At 35.0% G+C, this 18,948-nt stretch overlaps 1 protein-coding gene across 7 annotated transcripts in view; it reads right to left on the reverse strand.

Moving 5' to 3' along the window:
- Nucleotides 1-18,948, reverse strand: part of AGTPBP1 (ATP/GTP binding carboxypeptidase 1) — a 66,167-nt gene that overhangs the window by 28,634 nt on the left and 18,585 nt on the right. For all 7 annotated transcript variants that reach the window (XR_010354219.1, XM_064405596.1, XM_064405597.1 and 4 more), the window contains exons 7-20: nt 18,443-18,589; nt 18,079-18,210; nt 16,182-16,275; nt 14,517-14,554; nt 12,791-12,999; nt 12,208-12,385; nt 10,681-10,778; nt 9,548-9,664; nt 8,239-8,951; nt 4,759-4,842; nt 4,417-4,503; nt 4,182-4,330; nt 2,668-2,755; nt 1,804-1,948 (exon numbers count right to left, since the gene is read on the reverse strand). Coding sequence is in view for 6 of the 7 variants with exons in the window: in XM_064405596.1 (XP_064261666.1) it covers nt 1,804-1,948; nt 2,668-2,755; nt 4,182-4,330; nt 4,417-4,503; nt 4,759-4,842; nt 8,239-8,951; nt 9,548-9,664; nt 10,681-10,778; nt 12,208-12,385; nt 12,791-12,999; nt 14,517-14,554; nt 16,182-16,275; nt 18,079-18,210; nt 18,443-18,589 (2,279 nt within the window). In the remaining variant the exon portion in view is untranslated. The remainder of the gene's footprint in view (nt 1-1,803; nt 1,949-2,667; nt 2,756-4,181; nt 4,331-4,416; nt 4,504-4,758; nt 4,843-8,238; nt 8,952-9,547; nt 9,665-10,680; nt 10,779-12,207; nt 12,386-12,790; nt 13,000-14,516; nt 14,555-16,181; nt 16,276-18,078; nt 18,211-18,442; nt 18,590-18,948) is intronic.

Consider the following 18,948-nt stretch of genomic DNA (forward strand, 5'->3'; position numbering starts at 1 on the left):
GGCAAGGACAGTGTGTCCATCAAAACACATCTGTGGGACAATAAGGGTTGAGTTTCTTAGTGACAACACCTGAAGCAGGAACATGTGTTACAAGACCATGTGCCTGGTAACAGCTGCTAGGGATGGGGTGTCAAGCATATGCATCTTCCCTGCAGCTGATGTGTGTGAGGGCACACATGAAACTTGCTAGTAAACTTCAAGGTAAACTACCCAGATAGTATGGGCCCCAGGTCAAGGGAGGGGTACCTAGCAGGCAGACAGTCCATGCCAGCATCTGGACAGAGCCACAAGTGCAGAGTGCCTCTGAGATGAGTGTGCAAGTGCAGTTTGCTAGTGAGCACCTGGCTGGATGAGACTGCAAACCGGAGGCCTGCAAAGCAGGCAAGAGAGACCTGGGATTGAGGCAGAGCTATGGCACAGATGGGCCATGCCAGTGTTCCTCAAACATGCTTCCGATTCTAGAAAGTAGGCCAGCTTGTACTTTTACTAGTGAACAGCAATCCACACCAGCTGCAGAGGAGGATGGGGTGTCTGTCCCTGTTATACAAGTCACAGTAGTGTTACACAGGGATCTGCCTTGTCTGTGCCAGTCTGTGTAGCCAGCCCTGCCCAGCAGGAGTGGGCATGCACAAGTATGTGTGCAAAACTCTGTCTTTCCATGGGATACATACTCAGACTTGCTAGTGAATATATAAGCAAACAGGAAAGCAGAAGCTATGTCCATCAGCCTGGAACAGAGACAGGCACCTTGGTTGGCCTCCGGCAGCTGGCCAGGAGGAACCTCCAGGACCAGAAGAAGATGCTGGAAGAAACAGTTCCTTATAACAGCTCTTAACAGGTACTTCTTTCAAAAGCCAGCATTTTAGTGAAAAGCCGCATTTAAAGCTGCTATACACTGCCCACTGAATCCTCTGCTTTGCTTTTATTGCTGTGACAGAGGCAAACAACAGACATTCTAGCCAAATGAATTTAGCTTAGTATTAAAAGCCTAAGAAGACTTCTTTAGACAATTCATAAATCTAAAAAGATCTATAATTATCCTAGTTACAGCAGTTTTAATTACCAAAAAGTATATGCAGAACTGGATACAAGTCATTTAAGTCAAACACAAAAACACTCCATCAAATTAGCACAGCTTCCAGTCAATTATTACAGAATCAAAGAATGCATAAGGTTGAAAGTGATAAGAGTGGGCCATCCAGTCCAACGTCCCTGTTTCAAGCAGGGCCATCTTATAGCACATTGCACAGCATTATGTCCAGACAATGCTTGAACTCCCCAGGGATCGAGATTCCCCAAACTCTCCTTGCAATCTGTTCCAGGGCTTGGTCACCTGCACAGTGAAGAAGTTCCCTCCCATGTTCAGGTAGAACTTCCTGTGCATCAGTTTGTGTCAGCTCCCTCTGGTCCCAGTTCTTAGCACCACCAAGAAGAGCCTAGCTCCATCCTCTCAATATCCCTTCCTTCAGATACTTCCAGACATTGATGAGGTCCCTTCTCAGTCATCTCTGCTCAAAGTCTTTCCTCATAAGAGAGATGCTGCAGTCACATAATCATCTTTGTCATACCCAGGAAACCCATTAAACCTGTAAGCATCAATTTTATTTTTCCTGGGACTGTTCATTAGGACAACCTATACATTTGGTCAATCTAAATATTAATATTATGAACATTCTCTCTTGAAAGGAGCATTTTGGACTTCATAAAAAGAAACAAAATTAATTCAGTCATGAATGCAATAGATTATACTAATATTATAAATATTCATTTAGGTAACAGATACAGCTTCTCACAGCTTCTCACCTTTAAAGTTGAGTATGTATATGGATAATGGTATGCAAAGTAGCACACATCATCTTTGTGTTGGAAAGTCACTGTGAATGTAATTGTGTAATAGGATTTTCCTTTCTGGCCCCCAGCAGCAATTGAACTTCTTGAAAAGTGATTCCTAATTCAAAAAATTAAGGGAATACACACATTAGAGTAAACTTTTTCATACTATTGGTTATTTCTGAACACACATTCTAAGAGTCAGAAGGATTTTTAGTAACTGTATTTCTCTTTATGTATATACAGGTTAAATACAGGTTCCCACCAGCTTTAAAGATACTTTATTATAACAGTGATATGCACATTCATTTACATTAAAGTGATAAAAGGTGAGCAAACAAAAACAAGCAACAAAATAAAACAAACAAGAACCAGAAAAAGTAAACAAAGGGCTACAAACCAAGAAGGATTACATATTGATATGCTGCACCATCTGATCCTGTGTTTTAGAACTCCTCTGTCATAATAATCCCACCACAGATTACAGAAGGCTCATCACAAGGACCATGAGACCAGTATTACTGGAAGTTACTAATAGGATTTCAAGTAAGTATGCATATATATATGTTCCCTTAAAAGATTCCCAGAAACAGTGCCCAATTTCTAATAAAAGTATAAAATATTAACAGCTTAAATATTAGTAGCGTGCTTACAAAATGAGACCTTGTATATTTCTATCGCATTACTCTCTGCACTGACTCAGAAAAAAACCCCTTTTCACAACAGAATAACATAGAACTATCAAATGCATAAAAAATAACTTCTGCTCAAAAACTGTACCTTATGTTAATCTTCAGTGTAAGATTTGTTGTATGTTTGCTTTGTGTATGTACTCACTTGTAGTAACAAATGTCTGTCCCAACACGAGTCCAACACGGCCGAGACCGTAGTGCTTCCTGAACAGAATACATGAGGGGCTGCATACCTGAAAGAAGAAATGCATCTCACTTTAATGCTTACCATTAAACAGAAACATATTAGCAGTAATGGACCACATCAACACTTACACACCAGTATACAAATTACCTCTACTTATTCACTCACTATCAGAGTGCATTTTCATGAATGTCTGTGTATTGTACTGTGTGCTTTTTAAACCAGATGACAAAAGATTGCTGATTTTCAGAAAATAACAGCTAAAGAAAAGAGTAAGATTTATGGAAAACCAAAATGGAATGTTTAAAAGAAAGCTGAGGTTTTTTCATGAATGGTATACTACAAGCAGTGTTCAGTTCCACTCCATCCACCTCACACTATGAAAAGCCTTCACACAGTACACAAAAAATTGATACTATCATCCATTCATGTAAATAACTGAAAAATAACAGATGTTACAGGACAATTTTTTAACAAGTAACTCTTTAAAGTCTATTTTTGGATAGCATACTTACATTGAATACTTAATATGAAGTTAGAGGACAAAAAAAATACATACTAATTGAGTATCATTTATTTATTAGATTATTAGCCAATCACACTGACTGATTCAATCAATGTGTTAAAAAAATCAAAAGAAATTATTAAGTATGCACAACATACAAGAAATCTAAACTGACTGATGAAGATTAGTAAGTAACTTAAAAGCATCTTATTACTGGTCAAACTACCTGGTATTCTGTGACTTTACAGTGTGGATGGAAGCATATGCCAAAGGAGACTACAACATTACTCAGTAACAAAAGTTTGAAGCTCAAGGTGGGAGGAGGGATTTCTTCCTTCTTAAAGGAGAAATTTCAGAATATATATCAGGAAAAAACAAAAAACAGTTTTAAGCTGAGTGACATACACACTCCCAGACACGAGGAAGAAAGGTATTTTCAGCTGTTTGTAAACATCTCAATGAGGCACACACTGCAAACACTACTTACTACTTCTTAAGCAATGTTCATTTTAGAACCCCAGTATTTCAAAGTAGACTTATTTTTCCTTACCATCAATAAGACAAAACTGTTTTGAAATGCCTCCACTTACATTCACATCTATCCCTATGCAGAAATGATGAGAACTGTCATTCTCCTTGATCTGAGTGAATCAATGGGTTTTGTTCCTGTACTCCCCTGCCGAATGGTCCTAAGACAATTGAAGTTGCAGCTTACCAGTAAATTTCTTCTGCTTTGGCCTCACTTACAACAAAACTTAATTTTAAAAACTGACAGCCCTTGGTTTAAGATGCATTTCTTCTTTTTAACCACAGCTATCAAAACATTTTCTAGCAATACTATTAAAATAAAGAATTTAAACTGACAACATGAATACTGCTAATCCTGTGGAGGAAGGAAGGAAACAGCTAAGTTGACTACCACAGGTATTTTTTACATATTTCTTCTCAAAGAATGGGAAACATATCTTACCGTAGTTGAACTGACTGTTTGACTTTTCACAGTTGATGATGTTAAACCGGTAACCAATGCTAGTTTTCATTCCACTGACTTCAAAGTAGAACCACTGATGGTAATGATTGCTATTTATATCTGAGTTCAGAATTAGATCATACTCATTTCTGAAAATTAGCAAAATCATATAAATGATCATAAGAAGGAGAAATAAAATATCTAAACCATGAAAAGTAGAGTTGAAATATCTTACTTTCTGATCTGAATAACTTTGCGCAGGTTTCCAGATTCAAATTTGGAATTAAACTTCAAAACATCTGCCTCCTCTGGTACAGAACAACTATGAGTAGAAAAAGGGACCAAAATGAATAAAATGAACTTAGCTAAACCAAATAGGATTATTTTAGTCCTCACTTGTCAATTCAGAAACTATTTTGATCCTTCCTCCAAATATAGCCCATATAGCAAAAGCACTGTTAGGTCAGATCAAACTTTGTACGTAATCTGATGTAAATGTTATGAGTCACACCACAGAGAAAGTAGAACTGGTTTAGACTATTACTTGAATATTGTTTACAGAAAGGTAAAAACTTACCTCAAATTATCAAGGTCATATACAACTCTATCTATAATGTCATTTTGATAAATCAGCCTTTCAATATCTTGACAGATTTTTGTCCTAAAAAAGAAAAGCAGAGTTCTCACTTAAATTGTCACCTACTGTTTCCAATCACAAAAGAGGAATTGCCTCATACAGGAAAACTAATGAAGTTGACATGAAGACAGGGGTACAGTTCAGACAGACCTCAGCTTCACCCCCATTTATGTGTGCAAAGTCAAGGCGTACTTAAGCTTAAACACCTGCATTCAGAGCTGCCTGAATCCAGTATTTGTACATGAGGGAACTGAGTTTTCATTCACACACTCACTGGGTTTTATCTGAAGGAAAAATTGCAGTTTCATACTTTATAACAGAAGCAGAAATTACTCAAACATTACTTATGTTAATGCTTTAACACATGACAACACTTGATAACATTAGTAACTTAAATGAATCCTACCACAACCAAAATTAAAGAGTTTTAGAGAGTAGATTGTACAGTAAGTGTGTTAGTGAACTAGCTTTTCACCTCTGAAGATCTAGTTTCATTTATTGACTACATAACAAATAAGAAAGAATTTGGTGATGTCAGCCAAATTTCAGGTCTGTGCTTATCCACATCATAAAACCATTGCACAACTGGCAGTATCTAGGTCCTGGCTTGGAAAAGTAAGAATGTGTTGCAGTTCAAGAATGAAATATAGTGGCAGAGCTGTGTGGAAAAGCTTGCACAGCACCTGCAATAAGAAGAAAAGGAGGTAGATTAACAATGAAGAATACAGAAACAGAATGGTAAAGTACATTCAGGCTGGAAATTCTCAATTTAATTAAAATAAATACTATTAACAAATGAGAAACAGATGGTAAGTGCATAACTCTAGCACATTGTATTAAATTGAAATTAACTGAAAAAGAAAATAAGTCACAAGTTCAACTGACAATATTGTGACAAGGCTGACTCACCAGAATCCATCTGAATAGGTTCAGATCAGGACAGAATTATAGATCTGTGACCTTACACTTGATCTTAGAAAACTCATTCGATCTTGGCATGCCTCACCTCTAAAATGCCATAACATTTCACAGAAGTTTTGCCAAGACAAAATCCATCAATGAAAATTCATTGTAAGTATTTTATAAATAATAACATCCTTTAAATACCATTATAATAACCAGTATAGATGAAAGCAAAGAAGAAATAGCATTCAAGAGTAGATTCAAGAAGGAGAAGTAGTAGCAGACATTTTCACGTTCCAAAAAATGAAGATGAACTATTTAAAGAAAATTAAATGAAAAAGAAATCTAGAACCAACACTGTTCATGTGAGCCCTATGCTTAGAGATTACTCCTTTGTGGATCCTGATGATTAGAAAACACTAAAGTGTACAGAAAAAAAACCCTGAGCCAACTAAATTTTTAAGGGATAGAAATACTCCAGTTTATAGGGTATTTTACTATATAATAATTCTCTTCCTAAAAAGATAGAGCAGTGTAAAACACTTCAACCACAATCAATTTCATTTATCCTAACAGTAATACATTGGTGAGATATTTGGTAATAATTACATGCTACTAAATTTAAAAGAGAAAGAAGAAGCACTCCAAAGCACAAATTCAAAAGCATTTAATCTCCTGGCACATTGCAAGACTAAAATATACCCCCAAATCCTACATTGTCCTAATAAAAATAAGAAGAAAATCCATTAGGTCACACCTTAGACCCCACACAACATTTTCACAAATTACATTAATGGATTAAAGCAACTATTTATTTTCCAGGTAAGACTTACCCAATGAGCAGTAACTAAGTGCTTACATGACAGAGAACATAAATCACACTGAATGTCAAGAGTTAGGACACAGCTTTGTAAAAGACTTTAAAGCTTTTCCATGTCCCCTACCAAAAAATTTTTATAATCCACTATAAAATATGAAATCATGAAAAGATTATGCCCTTTTTAAACAAGGTCTCAGGAGATTTTTATGTTGCAGTAACAAGATTGAGTTGTTTGTAGAAAACAGAATTCTTAAAAAAGTATTCCTTAAAAATGTGATACGGGATTTTTGATTCAAGTTTAGCCATATTGCCTGCTATTTCATTCTTGTTCCTTCAAGACCTCAAAACTTTCAACATAAAAAATACAACAAAAAATAGAACATTTCAAGGTAAAATATACCCTAAAATTATCTTCATGGTCTAGAAATCAGCCTTATGTATTATCGTACAAGATTTATTTCTCCACTGCTTTATATCTAACAACGAGAGAAATTGTATCCAACTTTACTCAATTTTTTTATTCAGGAAAATTCATAATTATTAATTACTACAAAAACATACATAAGCATTTGCAAGATTTGTTTAAATGCAGTTCTTAGGTGATTTCTGACTCAAGACTATCTCCCTTCTAAATCAGCTGAATCTAGCTAATAAATAACCTGCTGGGGAAGATTCTCCTCCTTCATTATGCCATTAGTGTTCCAGCAGTTGTCATTTCACTACAAAGATCACCTTTTCATTACTTGTGTGAAACAGCTGAAGGATTTTCATTCAACCAGCTAAAGGCACTTAATCTCTTAATAATTTTAATATCTAAATATAAACATAAATCATTAAGGTGGTTATAGTTATGAGTATAAAGGTGAAGGCATTCAGTCTCATAATTAGGTAAGTGGCAAGGTCTCACAGCTCTACATGTTCTTCTAATGTACTCACATGTCTTTACAGTAACTCACTATGTAATATTAGCCAGTTCTTCATACCACTTCTGCAAATTATTCTGAAGAATCTCATCTCTCTTCATCATCTTCTATTATCTCTCAGTGAAGAAATAAAAGGGTGTGTTGATATGCTTTTGTTGTATGTCATTCTGCAGTACCTAACACAAAGTGCATCCTCTGCATTTGTTAACTCAAAATTCTCTTATACTGTGAACACTAAAGCCAAACACTTTAGTGTATTTTTTAACTTTTTGTACTATGTTTCCCTGAAAGACAGATTTTTAGTTCAGCAGAGAAAAGAGGTGAAGAATCTTTTCATTATTAACTGTCCCATCTTTGCTAAGACCTGAAAGGAGCATTCAGGTGAGGATTTTTTAGTTTGGTTGGTGGTGGGTTTTGTAGGTTGGCTTGTTTTTTTGCAAACTACAAAATTTACATGAGAAATGATGGGAAGGCAGAAAAGGAAAATATAAACTGAATTTTATATTTAGAAATTGAATCCCAGAATTAGCAATTACAGAATCAGACTGTGTTCCTCATTATGGCTCTGTGCTGACCAATGCATACTCACCTACCTTCAAACTGCTTTTCACTGGAAACAGTTTTAGATGCCCAAGTAAACAGCGTAACAATACTTGTTAATCACAGCCATAGTTAGGGTTGGGACCTCTGGAGATCATCAGGTTAATCTCATCCTAAACACTGTTTCTCCAAGGAATTAAAACAACAACAAAAAAAAGCAGCATGGTAACTCACCTCTGTACCCCATACCGCCTTTCTAGAATAGGTTCCTTAAATGGGGGTGGAATATGGCCAAAATAATCTGGATAGGCCACTTCCGAGTATTCTGGAATAGACTTTGTGTTCTTCACCATTTCAAGATAAAGATCACAGTCATGAACTGGTGATACATCAGAAACTTGAAACATGGCATGTTCTCCTGATGAACTAGATCTGGAATCCTCCTCCTCCTCTGAATCCACTCCAGTGCAGCAGAGTTTTCCCAGCTGGACAGATGATCCTTCAAAGAGACTACCTCCACAGGGTGAAACATGCTCACAGGGTTTACTGCAAGCAGGTGTGGCAACGCTAGCTTTGCTTTCTTTCTGTACTACAGACCCTGTACCATAACATTGATAATTTTTTGCACTGCTCTGGAGACTGATTCTGTCCAAGCCTTTCACAATTTCTTGGCTTAGATACTGGCATGATGGAAGCATGTTTCTTTGATCATTTTGCTGATGTAAATTACTGCCTTTCATGCTATCTTTCTTTGGTAGTTCCAGAAGCACTGGCCTTCTATTGTATTCCTCTGTCAATAAAGGACTGCACTCCTTTAAAGCAACTCCTTTTGTTGACGGGTTTGCTTCAGCAGAGTGCTCCTCACTGGCTGTAGGAACAACAATAGGCCCACTCAAATTTGCATCAGGTATAAAAGGCTTTGGTTCCTTGGAAACTAAGTCCAATTCCTTAAAAAAAAAAAAGGTGAAACAATAATTTAAAAAATTATTAACAAAAAAAGTAAACAGTTCCCAAGTTTCATGTATATTAGAAACATTTTCCTTTCCTTGTTTTAAATGTAATTTAAAAGGTGACAGCTGTTATAAGGCATCAGAGCAATGAAGTTTGTATTTTACAAGAAGGCCTTGAAGCAATAACAAGCAGTTCATTAAAAACAATGTGTAAAGTCAATGCAATGGCCCAGATATTTTAACTACCTATTTAAAGTAGGTATACAGCATTTAAGGAGATGCCTAACTCTCTTAAGCACTCTCAGAAATCTCACATCCTTCTTCAAAATCTTACTTTCTGCTGTATATAATAATCATACATTAGAAAACAGTTTTCCTTTATATCTACCCACAGTACCACCTTCTCAGTAAGACTGAAGCAACCATAACACATAATTAAATATCCTACAATAAAGTACTCCCATATGTAGGTGCAGAACTGCACACCCCTGATTCTTGGCTAGAGGAACTATCCACCCAAAAAAACAACATCCGAGTATATTCCAGAGTCAACCTGACATGGCCAGAAATGTCCTGGGATCAATATACTTTACCTGAAAGTTTTCTGAAAGTTCTGGGAAAAATCGCTCATACATTTTCAGTTCTTCTATGGGTCTTCCCAATTCCTGTCTAGGTTTCAGTTTATTAATATCACTCTCAATATCATCATTCTGAAAGATCACCAGAATAAATTAACCTTACATCCAAAATGAATTATGTTCTACAACATCAATCTGAAACATTCACCTTTACTCCTGGTAGAGGCATGCTTTAAAAGATAAAATACCACTATTTCAAAAGTAGCTAAACTGCAGCCTTCACCATGAAGATTTAGACTGCTCAGTACTATTAGTACATCTAAGCCTCTATTTCAACATCAATTCACAAATATCTCCATTTTCTTGCTTTCATCCAAACTTATACACAGATACCAGATTTTACATGAAATCTGTGCATATTGCCAGCACAGAACCTGGAATGTGAAGACTTAATCTGATTGCAGACAAAGCAATACTGCTTGTATGGAAGATACTCCTTCCACCAGGGCTCATGAGATCCTTGAATACAGTATGTTTTTCCAGTTCATGGACAAGCAATTCTATTAATTCCTAAATACACATAACATAAAAATACAGAATAAGGCAGTTCTGACTAAACACCCATCCATGTCCCACCTGGCAGCTAGAGAACAGGAGAATACCTCCCCTAAGTGGTACAAGTTAGAGGTATGATGTCTACCTCTACAGCTGGCTGAACTTCAGCTACCTTGCTGAAACATTGATCTAGTCAATCCCAGTCCAGAATGCTGGAAAAGGTTAGAGCAGCTCCTACATATGGACCAGCTTATGTGAGAAAAGCAGGCTGAGAGAAGTATAAGCTGGGAAGAGAACACTGCTAAAGGAGTCTGTGGTTCTGTTCCACTGCAGTCCAGATACATCAAGTGTGAAGCAAACAAATTTTGACAAAAATGCTGAAGCAATCTGAACAAGAATGGTTGATATTTTTAAGCAGCACCCACCTTCTTTAAGTTTCTGAAGCTCTTTTAATTCTATAAATTGCCCTGAAAATCTCCTCAAACTGCTTCTAACACTTAAAATGCACTTATATACCAGATTAAACAACTTAAGCAACTTAAATAAAAAATTGCTATACCAGACTTTTGCCTATTAATTTTGTGTCCACCAACCTTAAAATGTTGGTCCTTGTCATCATCAATTTCAGTTTCAATTTCTGATTCTGTTTCAGCATCATCGTTATCATCACTTTCATCCACGACATCATCCACTACAATACAAAAAGGTTTTGTAAGGCAAACTATACATTTAATCCAATTATACATGCTCAAAGAAGACTGTCAATGTTCAGGATTTATTTACTTTTTCATGTACTGCTTGAAAAAAATGTGAAAACCAACTAGCATATTAGTGCTGGGGGGTTTAAGTTTTCTCATAGTGTTTTCCATGCAGAAAATTTGCTGATTGTCATTAAAAGGCTCATTCAGAGGTTTACAAATTACACTGATTTTTTAGTTTACTCAGAATTATTATATGTACTGGTTTTACAATACTGACTATACAAGACTATACTTTTAATAAACCCAGACCTCTACCCACCCAACAACATTCCACATGTCTTTTAATATAAAATTTCTTCCTTTTAAAGCACTATGTATCCTATTTTCTATTGGTTTTTCACTTATTTTTATAATAGGTAACAAACCTATTAAAAAATCATATCATTAGTTCACTTTAGTAAACTAGGACATTTCTAAACAGGTATTATACAGTACCAATCTACTGCATTAAGCAAAGATTTAATTTTTGTGGGTTTTGAAACACACTTCTAAATCTATTTTCTACTTTGAAGACAAAACATAAACAACCTTTGAACTACTGGAGTCTGACCCACATGAAGCCCAATACGATAGCTTACTTTCAGACTATGATTACATTTTGTTTCAGGAGATATCATGAATAAAATATGTTAATAAGCTGACTTTGACCCTTCATTTCAGATTAACTTTCTGACAGCAACTTCATTAGTTGCTTACCAGGTCTGAAGCTGTTTCACCTTATTGGAATATGTATTAATTACCTGAAAATAATGAAAGGTGTTCACAATGGGATGAATCGATTTTCTACAATGAACCATATAAATGCTTTGCAGTACAGTGTTTTCTAGGAGACTGCAAGAGTCCAAGAAAGCAGCTCTACTTTCTCATCATGCAAATAAAGGAATAACCACAATAACATATAAAAGCCAGTGCTTCAAATGGAAAACCTTAATCTAAATTCATCACATCCTAATTATCCAAGTAATAAAAAGAAAGGAAGGGATACAAGCTCCTGTAAGACAGGATGTACACTACAACACGTTACACATAGGAGAATGTATATGCTACATGAGTTGAAAGGAGAGACCATTTAAGTTTGAATACAGCCTGTTCTTTACACTTCAGAGTTTGGTGAACATCACCTTTTTGTCCTTGTTTCCTCTTTGATTTTATAACCACATGTGCCTGGACAAAATTTCTACCACTTTAAACTTAACATTAGAAACTAGTGCTCCACACCAACAGTCACAGACCCTTTGCTCGTTGAGAAGTGTCTCACAGTCCTTTCAGCAGAGAATACAATTAAGTGCAATTGATTCCACTTTTCCATAAAGCAAAATTAGACATACTCAAGGACAAAGTACTACAAAATCACCATACCATCGGGAGGCAAATTGTACAGCTGAGCCACAGGACCACTGGCAGGAATAACTGGGAGTTGGAAATGGAAAGCACTTTTAATAGTTGGTAAAGGAAGACGATTTTTGGGAAAACATTTTCTCATTATTAGGCTGGATGTATTGACAAGAGGATCAAGAGTTCTTACTGCAAGGCACTCCTGTTAACAGAAAAATAAAGAAAAGTATTTCTCAAATTGAAAGCCAAACTGCGTTTATATACTATTTACAAAAAAATTGGTTCACGCCTTCTTTGAAGGACAGAAAAACTCCTACCAACTCAAATTCACCTTTAGAAATCCAAACTTCACCACAGAAAGGCATTTTCACTCTCTCTTTTTTAAAACTAAGTTCAACTGCCCCTCCCAGAGATAGCCACAGCAAAATAACAACAAATACAAATTTAATTTTATACTCTTTCAATGTTTCAGTGGGGTACAGAATATAATCCTTATTCCCATAATCAGGAATGACCATCAATCTCATAAAAGAAATATGACAAACTTGAGGTCATAGCCAAAAAGGCAAAAACAACAACATAAAAAACCCTATCAGGATAAACTTACCTGTGAAGTGTTGTAAAGAATTTTCATCCCATTGGCATCAATAAATGCTTTTCTTCCCAGTTTGATGTTTGTAACACTTTTAATGCACTGTAACACTCCTTTACGTATCAGCATGTATCTGTGTCGACTATCGTGATGGTGCCAATCAACATAAATCGTTATAAGCACCTGCACATATCCTCTGTCTACTGCTCTCCTGGCATTTGTTTCTTTGCAAAAAAAGTTAGGAAAGAAAATTAAAATTGCCCAGTGACTTCGATATTACTTTCAAATTTTACTTTCCATGTTTAAATTATTCTTTTTATCCAAGTAACTGAATTGTTTCAGTTTGAGTAGTACTTTAGCCACCCTTAGCAGAGTTTTACATCAACCTAAACAGAAATTACTGGAAAACTAAGACCAGTAGCCTAAACCTAATTCTTGGAACATTTCAGATAATTTTCATGGTTTCCTAGAAGAACAGCATGTATTACACTTAAAAGGCAGTTGTAAGATGCTGTCATCCAGTAAATTAAAAACCAAAAATATTTCTACAAAGCATATATATCACTATCTACACACACTATCCAGATACAAGATTTGAAACAAACTTCTTTTCACTAGCAATCCATACAGTTTCACAACTATCATTCAAATTTCATAAGCTGAAAATACTTCTACCCCAAAGAGTGGGTAATCAGTATGACAGCTAGACTATATATAGCAGACTAATGTTGTTAGGAAAATATTTAATTATATAAAGTATATGAAGTTACAAGTTAAAACCACTAAGGAGAAGACATCCCTAAATAAATGAACAAGACCTCCTGTTTTAAAGACACACCTTTTGAACACTTCATTTTCCTCCCCAGTATTAAAGTTTAACTGCCAATTCACAGAATGGAATACTGACAACAATTTGGAAATATTTCTTTCCCTAAACTTCCCAAGGAGAAATTGCAAAATTCATTAATACACAAACCTGTAAGACCAAGGTATCACACTGAATAAACATGAATAAACTCAGCAACCTGTGATAGTCAGTACTGAAATTTCTCACCATTTGTGTGAAATGGCTTTCTGCAAATCTCATCACATCTCAATTCTTATTCAACTCCACTAAAACTACTACTTTAACACAACTATTTGGAGAAAATGAGTTTTTAATTCCTTGCTAGTTACAATGCTGCTTCAAAATCTGCAAAGATGATGTTGTGAGGATCAATTGCTGCTGGCTGAGACAGCCCATGTCTGGAATCACACCATTGGTTTTGTTACCTTTAATTCCACTTCATGAGCATCACTGACAGATTTGTTATTGGGACCCAAATCCTAGCTATTCAGGAAGGTACTGAAGAATACCTGTAATTTTCCCTAGGCATCCAACAGATATTTTCAGATGTATGTGTAAAAAAGAGGCACAGGAGTTAAGCTATAGACATCTATTATTGAATAGCTGAGGTGAGTGAATGCAAAAAACTATTTGTCCTCCTTGGACCTAGATCAGCTCTGCAGAAGCAGTGCAGCCTTTCTGCTGCATAACTGACAAAACACTAACCAAGCATTAAACATTCATGTATATACAACATAAATAAAGCATCAGAAACTGCAGATAAAACTTATTTATATGTTTCCTAGCCTTATTTTTGTTTTGGCCACCAATTTAATGCTTAGTTTTACTGTGTCCATATATACACACACACCCATTATAGCTCAAGTAGACATTTTCTTGTAGTCAAACACTTACTTGATTTTAGCAATGCAGCAAGTGTGTCTAAAGCAACCCTGTCAACATAACAAGAAAAGTCAAAACAGCAACCAACCAGTAAGCTTAAAACTATACAAAATATTTACTGCTTACAGACTTATAAAGAGTCTAACTTCATGTTTTCCTGGTTGCACTGTAGCACAGACTTCACTTTTATATTACTACGAGATCATGTATTTGAAGTCTGATGACAAAACTTAAAAATATCAACGCAACATCGATAGAAACTTCCAGCTTTTGCAAAAACACTGTGACAACGTAATGTTTATGACCAACACTCACTGGTTGTGATATTCTGAAATTCATGTCTTTGTTAGCAGCAGAACAAGTACTTCCACAAAGTAAAGGACATTATTTTAGAAAAGTGTAGGCCAATACCTGCAGGCAGTATATGAATATACTGAGAAGCAATGCCCATCAATCTGTACTACAACACAAGATGGTCAGCATGAGATTTTTCTTGTACCCAAAGATCTTCTCTCAATTCAACTGTGCAACTACAAAACGTACATACTTATTTTTCACCTCTTTATGAAGATAGATTTGATTCATCTGATCTTAGACCATAAACAAGGATATCATGATTAGTCACATCATAGAACAGTACGTTCAAATCTGGAATTTTAGCTGAGCCTTAAAGGAACAGGACATGTTTTTTGAACCCTACTCCTGTGATCACAAACACCAGATTTGATCACATATCAAAATGTTATCTATTTCTTTTTGTAACAAAGTTAGAATATGCACAATATTAGATGAATACTTTGCTAATCAGATGAAAAACTTAGTTTTCCACTGGTATACACTTCAAAAAGGTGGAGTATATAAAGAAAGGATTATCTTCAGTTACATCCACTTGGCTACTTTTTAACGCTACATTCACCCAAAAAACCCAATCCAAATTAAAAAAAAAAACCAAAAAAACAACCAAACAAAAGGGCCCTAAATCTACAACCACCACCAGAATGGGAATCTAAAATCACCACTTTCACCTACACAATGAATTTTAATTTTTTTAACATAATAGCCCACAAGACAGTAATTGCTGAGGCTTCCTATTCCATGTTTTATGTTCTTGCCCCAAATGTCTATTTGCTTTGCAGAAAAATGGAAAAAAAATTTATCATCAAACAAAAGGGACAGTGTCACACTAAAAGCACAAAGCAGATAATAGAATTCGCTGAATTGGAAAAGACACACAAGGATCATCAAATCCAACTCCTGGCCCTGCACAGCACCACTCCCAAGAGTCACATCCTGTGCCTGAGAGCATTGTCTAAATGCTCTTGAACTCTGTCAGGCTTGGTGTTATAGAAACAAACTGAAAAATGATGGAATTGTCTTGATCTACTTGTTATGATTTGGGGTTAACCACTGTACAGTTTCCATGCAAGAATATCAAAGATAAAAAATAATGCATATTATTTTACCAGTACTGCAACTAGACATTCAAGTATTTTGTGTTTATCTACTGGGAAAAATTAAAATTTCTCATATTTGTGATACTCCTTCCCATCACCCTTCACTTTAATCTTCAAATATTAATTGCACTTGATTGCTCCAATATTGTTTTTCATTTACAAGTAAGTTTTGAAAAAACATACAAGGTTTTACCATATAATGTATTAAAGAAATCTTACTTACTTCATAAGGCTTGTGTTCCTTTTACTAAAAGGGCCAATAATCTTAAACATCAGTTCTACTACTCCATTCTTTCCCAGAGATACTGCATTTACAGCTGCAAGTTAAAAGCAATTCATTTTAACATAATGTAGTAAGAAAGACAAAAGAAAAAGATCCATATACTCAAAACTAAAAGTCACACCTGTTAATTTTCAAGTACAAAAATGGTAGACATTTTAGTCCTTTAAGACATACAGTGACAAGCAGACACGACTCTACACATAATTTGCATGACAACCCAATCCTGATAAAATTTGGAAAACAAGAAAACTTAATCATTACTTTACAAATAAAATCACATACTACTTCCAATGCAGACTTCTGCTTTCTTTGTTACTAAGATACAACACAAAACCAATTTTCTTTATAGAAATTCACAGTTTACTGAAACAGCAGGTTTTCTAAAATTTCAGGTTCTCTGACTTGCTGTCATAGAACATGACTACGGCCCTTCAGTATTTGGACAAACAAGTATATTCACCAAGATATGAAATCCAAGAGTCTGCTATAAAATTTAAAAATGCCAATTGGTAGAGCTTTCCTGAACTACACGTTCTGAATACATGTTCTCAGAAAAAAAAATATAAAAGTAATCTATTTGAATGGGAGCAAATGAAAAGAAATTATGCTAAGATCCATGTTAGAGAAATATGTGCTCAAAGTATATGTTTGAAGTCCAACAGCCAGCTCAAAAACTGCTGACACAGAGAAATTCCATCCCTGACTGAGTTTAGCAACATGTCCTCCTAACAAATTAGGAAGAGAGTAGCTAAGAATTTACTTCAATATAATAAACACTGTTACCACTGTAGAATTTAGTACGTGAACTCAAATGGCAATTTCATCATCATTAGCAGCAACATCATAACAGAATCTAAGTTAGGACTTACTCTAATAGTAACTATACACAAACTTGAAGAAAATCAGAAAATTACAAACTACTACTTTTGCTTTTCATAAAGAGTGAGAAATACAGAAAAACAGAACTGATCTAAGAAGTCATATTAGAGACAGTCTCATTTCCAGGATGAAGCAAGTTTTCGGGTAACCAATGTGACTAATGTTACTCTCTGTATTAGACTTTTCATTCTAGGAGTGTTTCACCTCATTGTCAGGACAGCTCAATAGAAATAAATCTTCCATGTTTCGAAAATATTGAGGCTTTATGAATTATTGCTGCTCATGTGAATGACCTGAAAACATAATCTTACAGATTCTCTGGGGGGGCGGGACTTGGCCACGTTTTAAATTTCTTGCACATAAATAAGAAGATTAACAACCATTTCAAGCTCAAATGAAAAAATTTAAAGCATCTAACTTATAGTAGAGATACAGAAAGAACCTCACTATTTTCATCAATTTTCTACTGCCTGCCCAAACAACTAGGCTCCTGTGGAAGAATGTTAGTCCAACAGTGGAGAGTGGAGCTCTTGAACAAAACAATTAAGGAAAACGTTAAATTAAGAACTAATTAGGTTAAATTGAAATGTTTTCTCTGTTAACCAAGTTCTAAATTGGTAATAAAGAAATAAATATAACATCAGAAATAAAAAACATGAGAATGAATAATAGAGTAATTATTTATCTCTAAGTGCTTCTGCAAGGAAACTGTTAGCATTTCTGGTTCAGAGATTTAAACATCAGCATTTATGCAAAGTAGATGGCTCAAAATTCCACACACCCAATAGCACTGATCAAAAAAAAAATTTTCTAGCATTTAAGCATTTTAAAGATATAAGGAGAAAATTCTCAGAAAAATAACTAACATTAAACAAGCACTCAGAATTGATATTTTAACCTTATCTAGATAAAAAGCTTTTTTCACATAGGAAAGAAAATAATTTTCTGCAATACTTACAGTTGGTTGAATAAACCCTTAATACTTGAAGACATGGCAATACTAGCCTGTGGTTCTGCAAATTATGCTTCACTAAATTCAATGGTATGTTTAGGACACCATTTATTCTTGCTTTCATGCCAATCTTCTTGTCTGACATCAAAGAAATACAAGACAAATCACACTGATTTTGAAATTGCTAAAAAAATAGAAGTTAAATTACTGAACCCTTTCTACTGATGTAAACTCTGCTTATCTACTTTCCACCATTCTTTCCTCCCCTCTAATTTACTTCACTATTTTTTTACTTCTTTACCAATTCTGAGTATGGGGATGCTTACACAATAACAATTATAAAACTGTAATTATTAAGCCATAATGTCACCTTTTGGGCCAATTTTCGCAAGAAGAGTATGAAGAAGCACCATTAGTTCTTCATTTGGTGGAGAGTCTTTGCTGGCAGTCAAAAGCAGCTGTAACAAGATCTGTGTCCCTCCTTTGGTGACTAAGACACTTGCTCTCCGACCACCACCTAGAAGTTAAAACTGAATTGATACAACTAAAGCCAAATAACAAATAAATATCTAAGATACAGTTATGATTAAGTTAGTTTTTAAAACATCAGTATTTTCTTCATATATGACTGCACTATGCAAGAACTTCTAGACTTACACTTACAGCAACAAACTATTGTGTAGGATTATTAGAAAGATAACTTCAGTCTTTACATTCTTTTAATTCTGCATATGCTTCAGCAGTCAACAACAAAAAACAAAATAATGGTATTTTATGAAAAACCCAACAACAATAAAAATAACTAGAGAAAAAAACCCACAAAATATTTAAAAAAGCAAGCATAAATATAATCATATATTACTCCTTAATGAAAAC

Source organism: Passer domesticus, chromosome Z, assembly GCF_036417665.1.
Source record: "Passer domesticus isolate bPasDom1 chromosome Z, bPasDom1.hap1, whole genome shotgun sequence".
NCBI classification, from domain to species: domain Eukaryota; kingdom Metazoa; phylum Chordata; class Aves; order Passeriformes; family Passeridae; genus Passer; species Passer domesticus.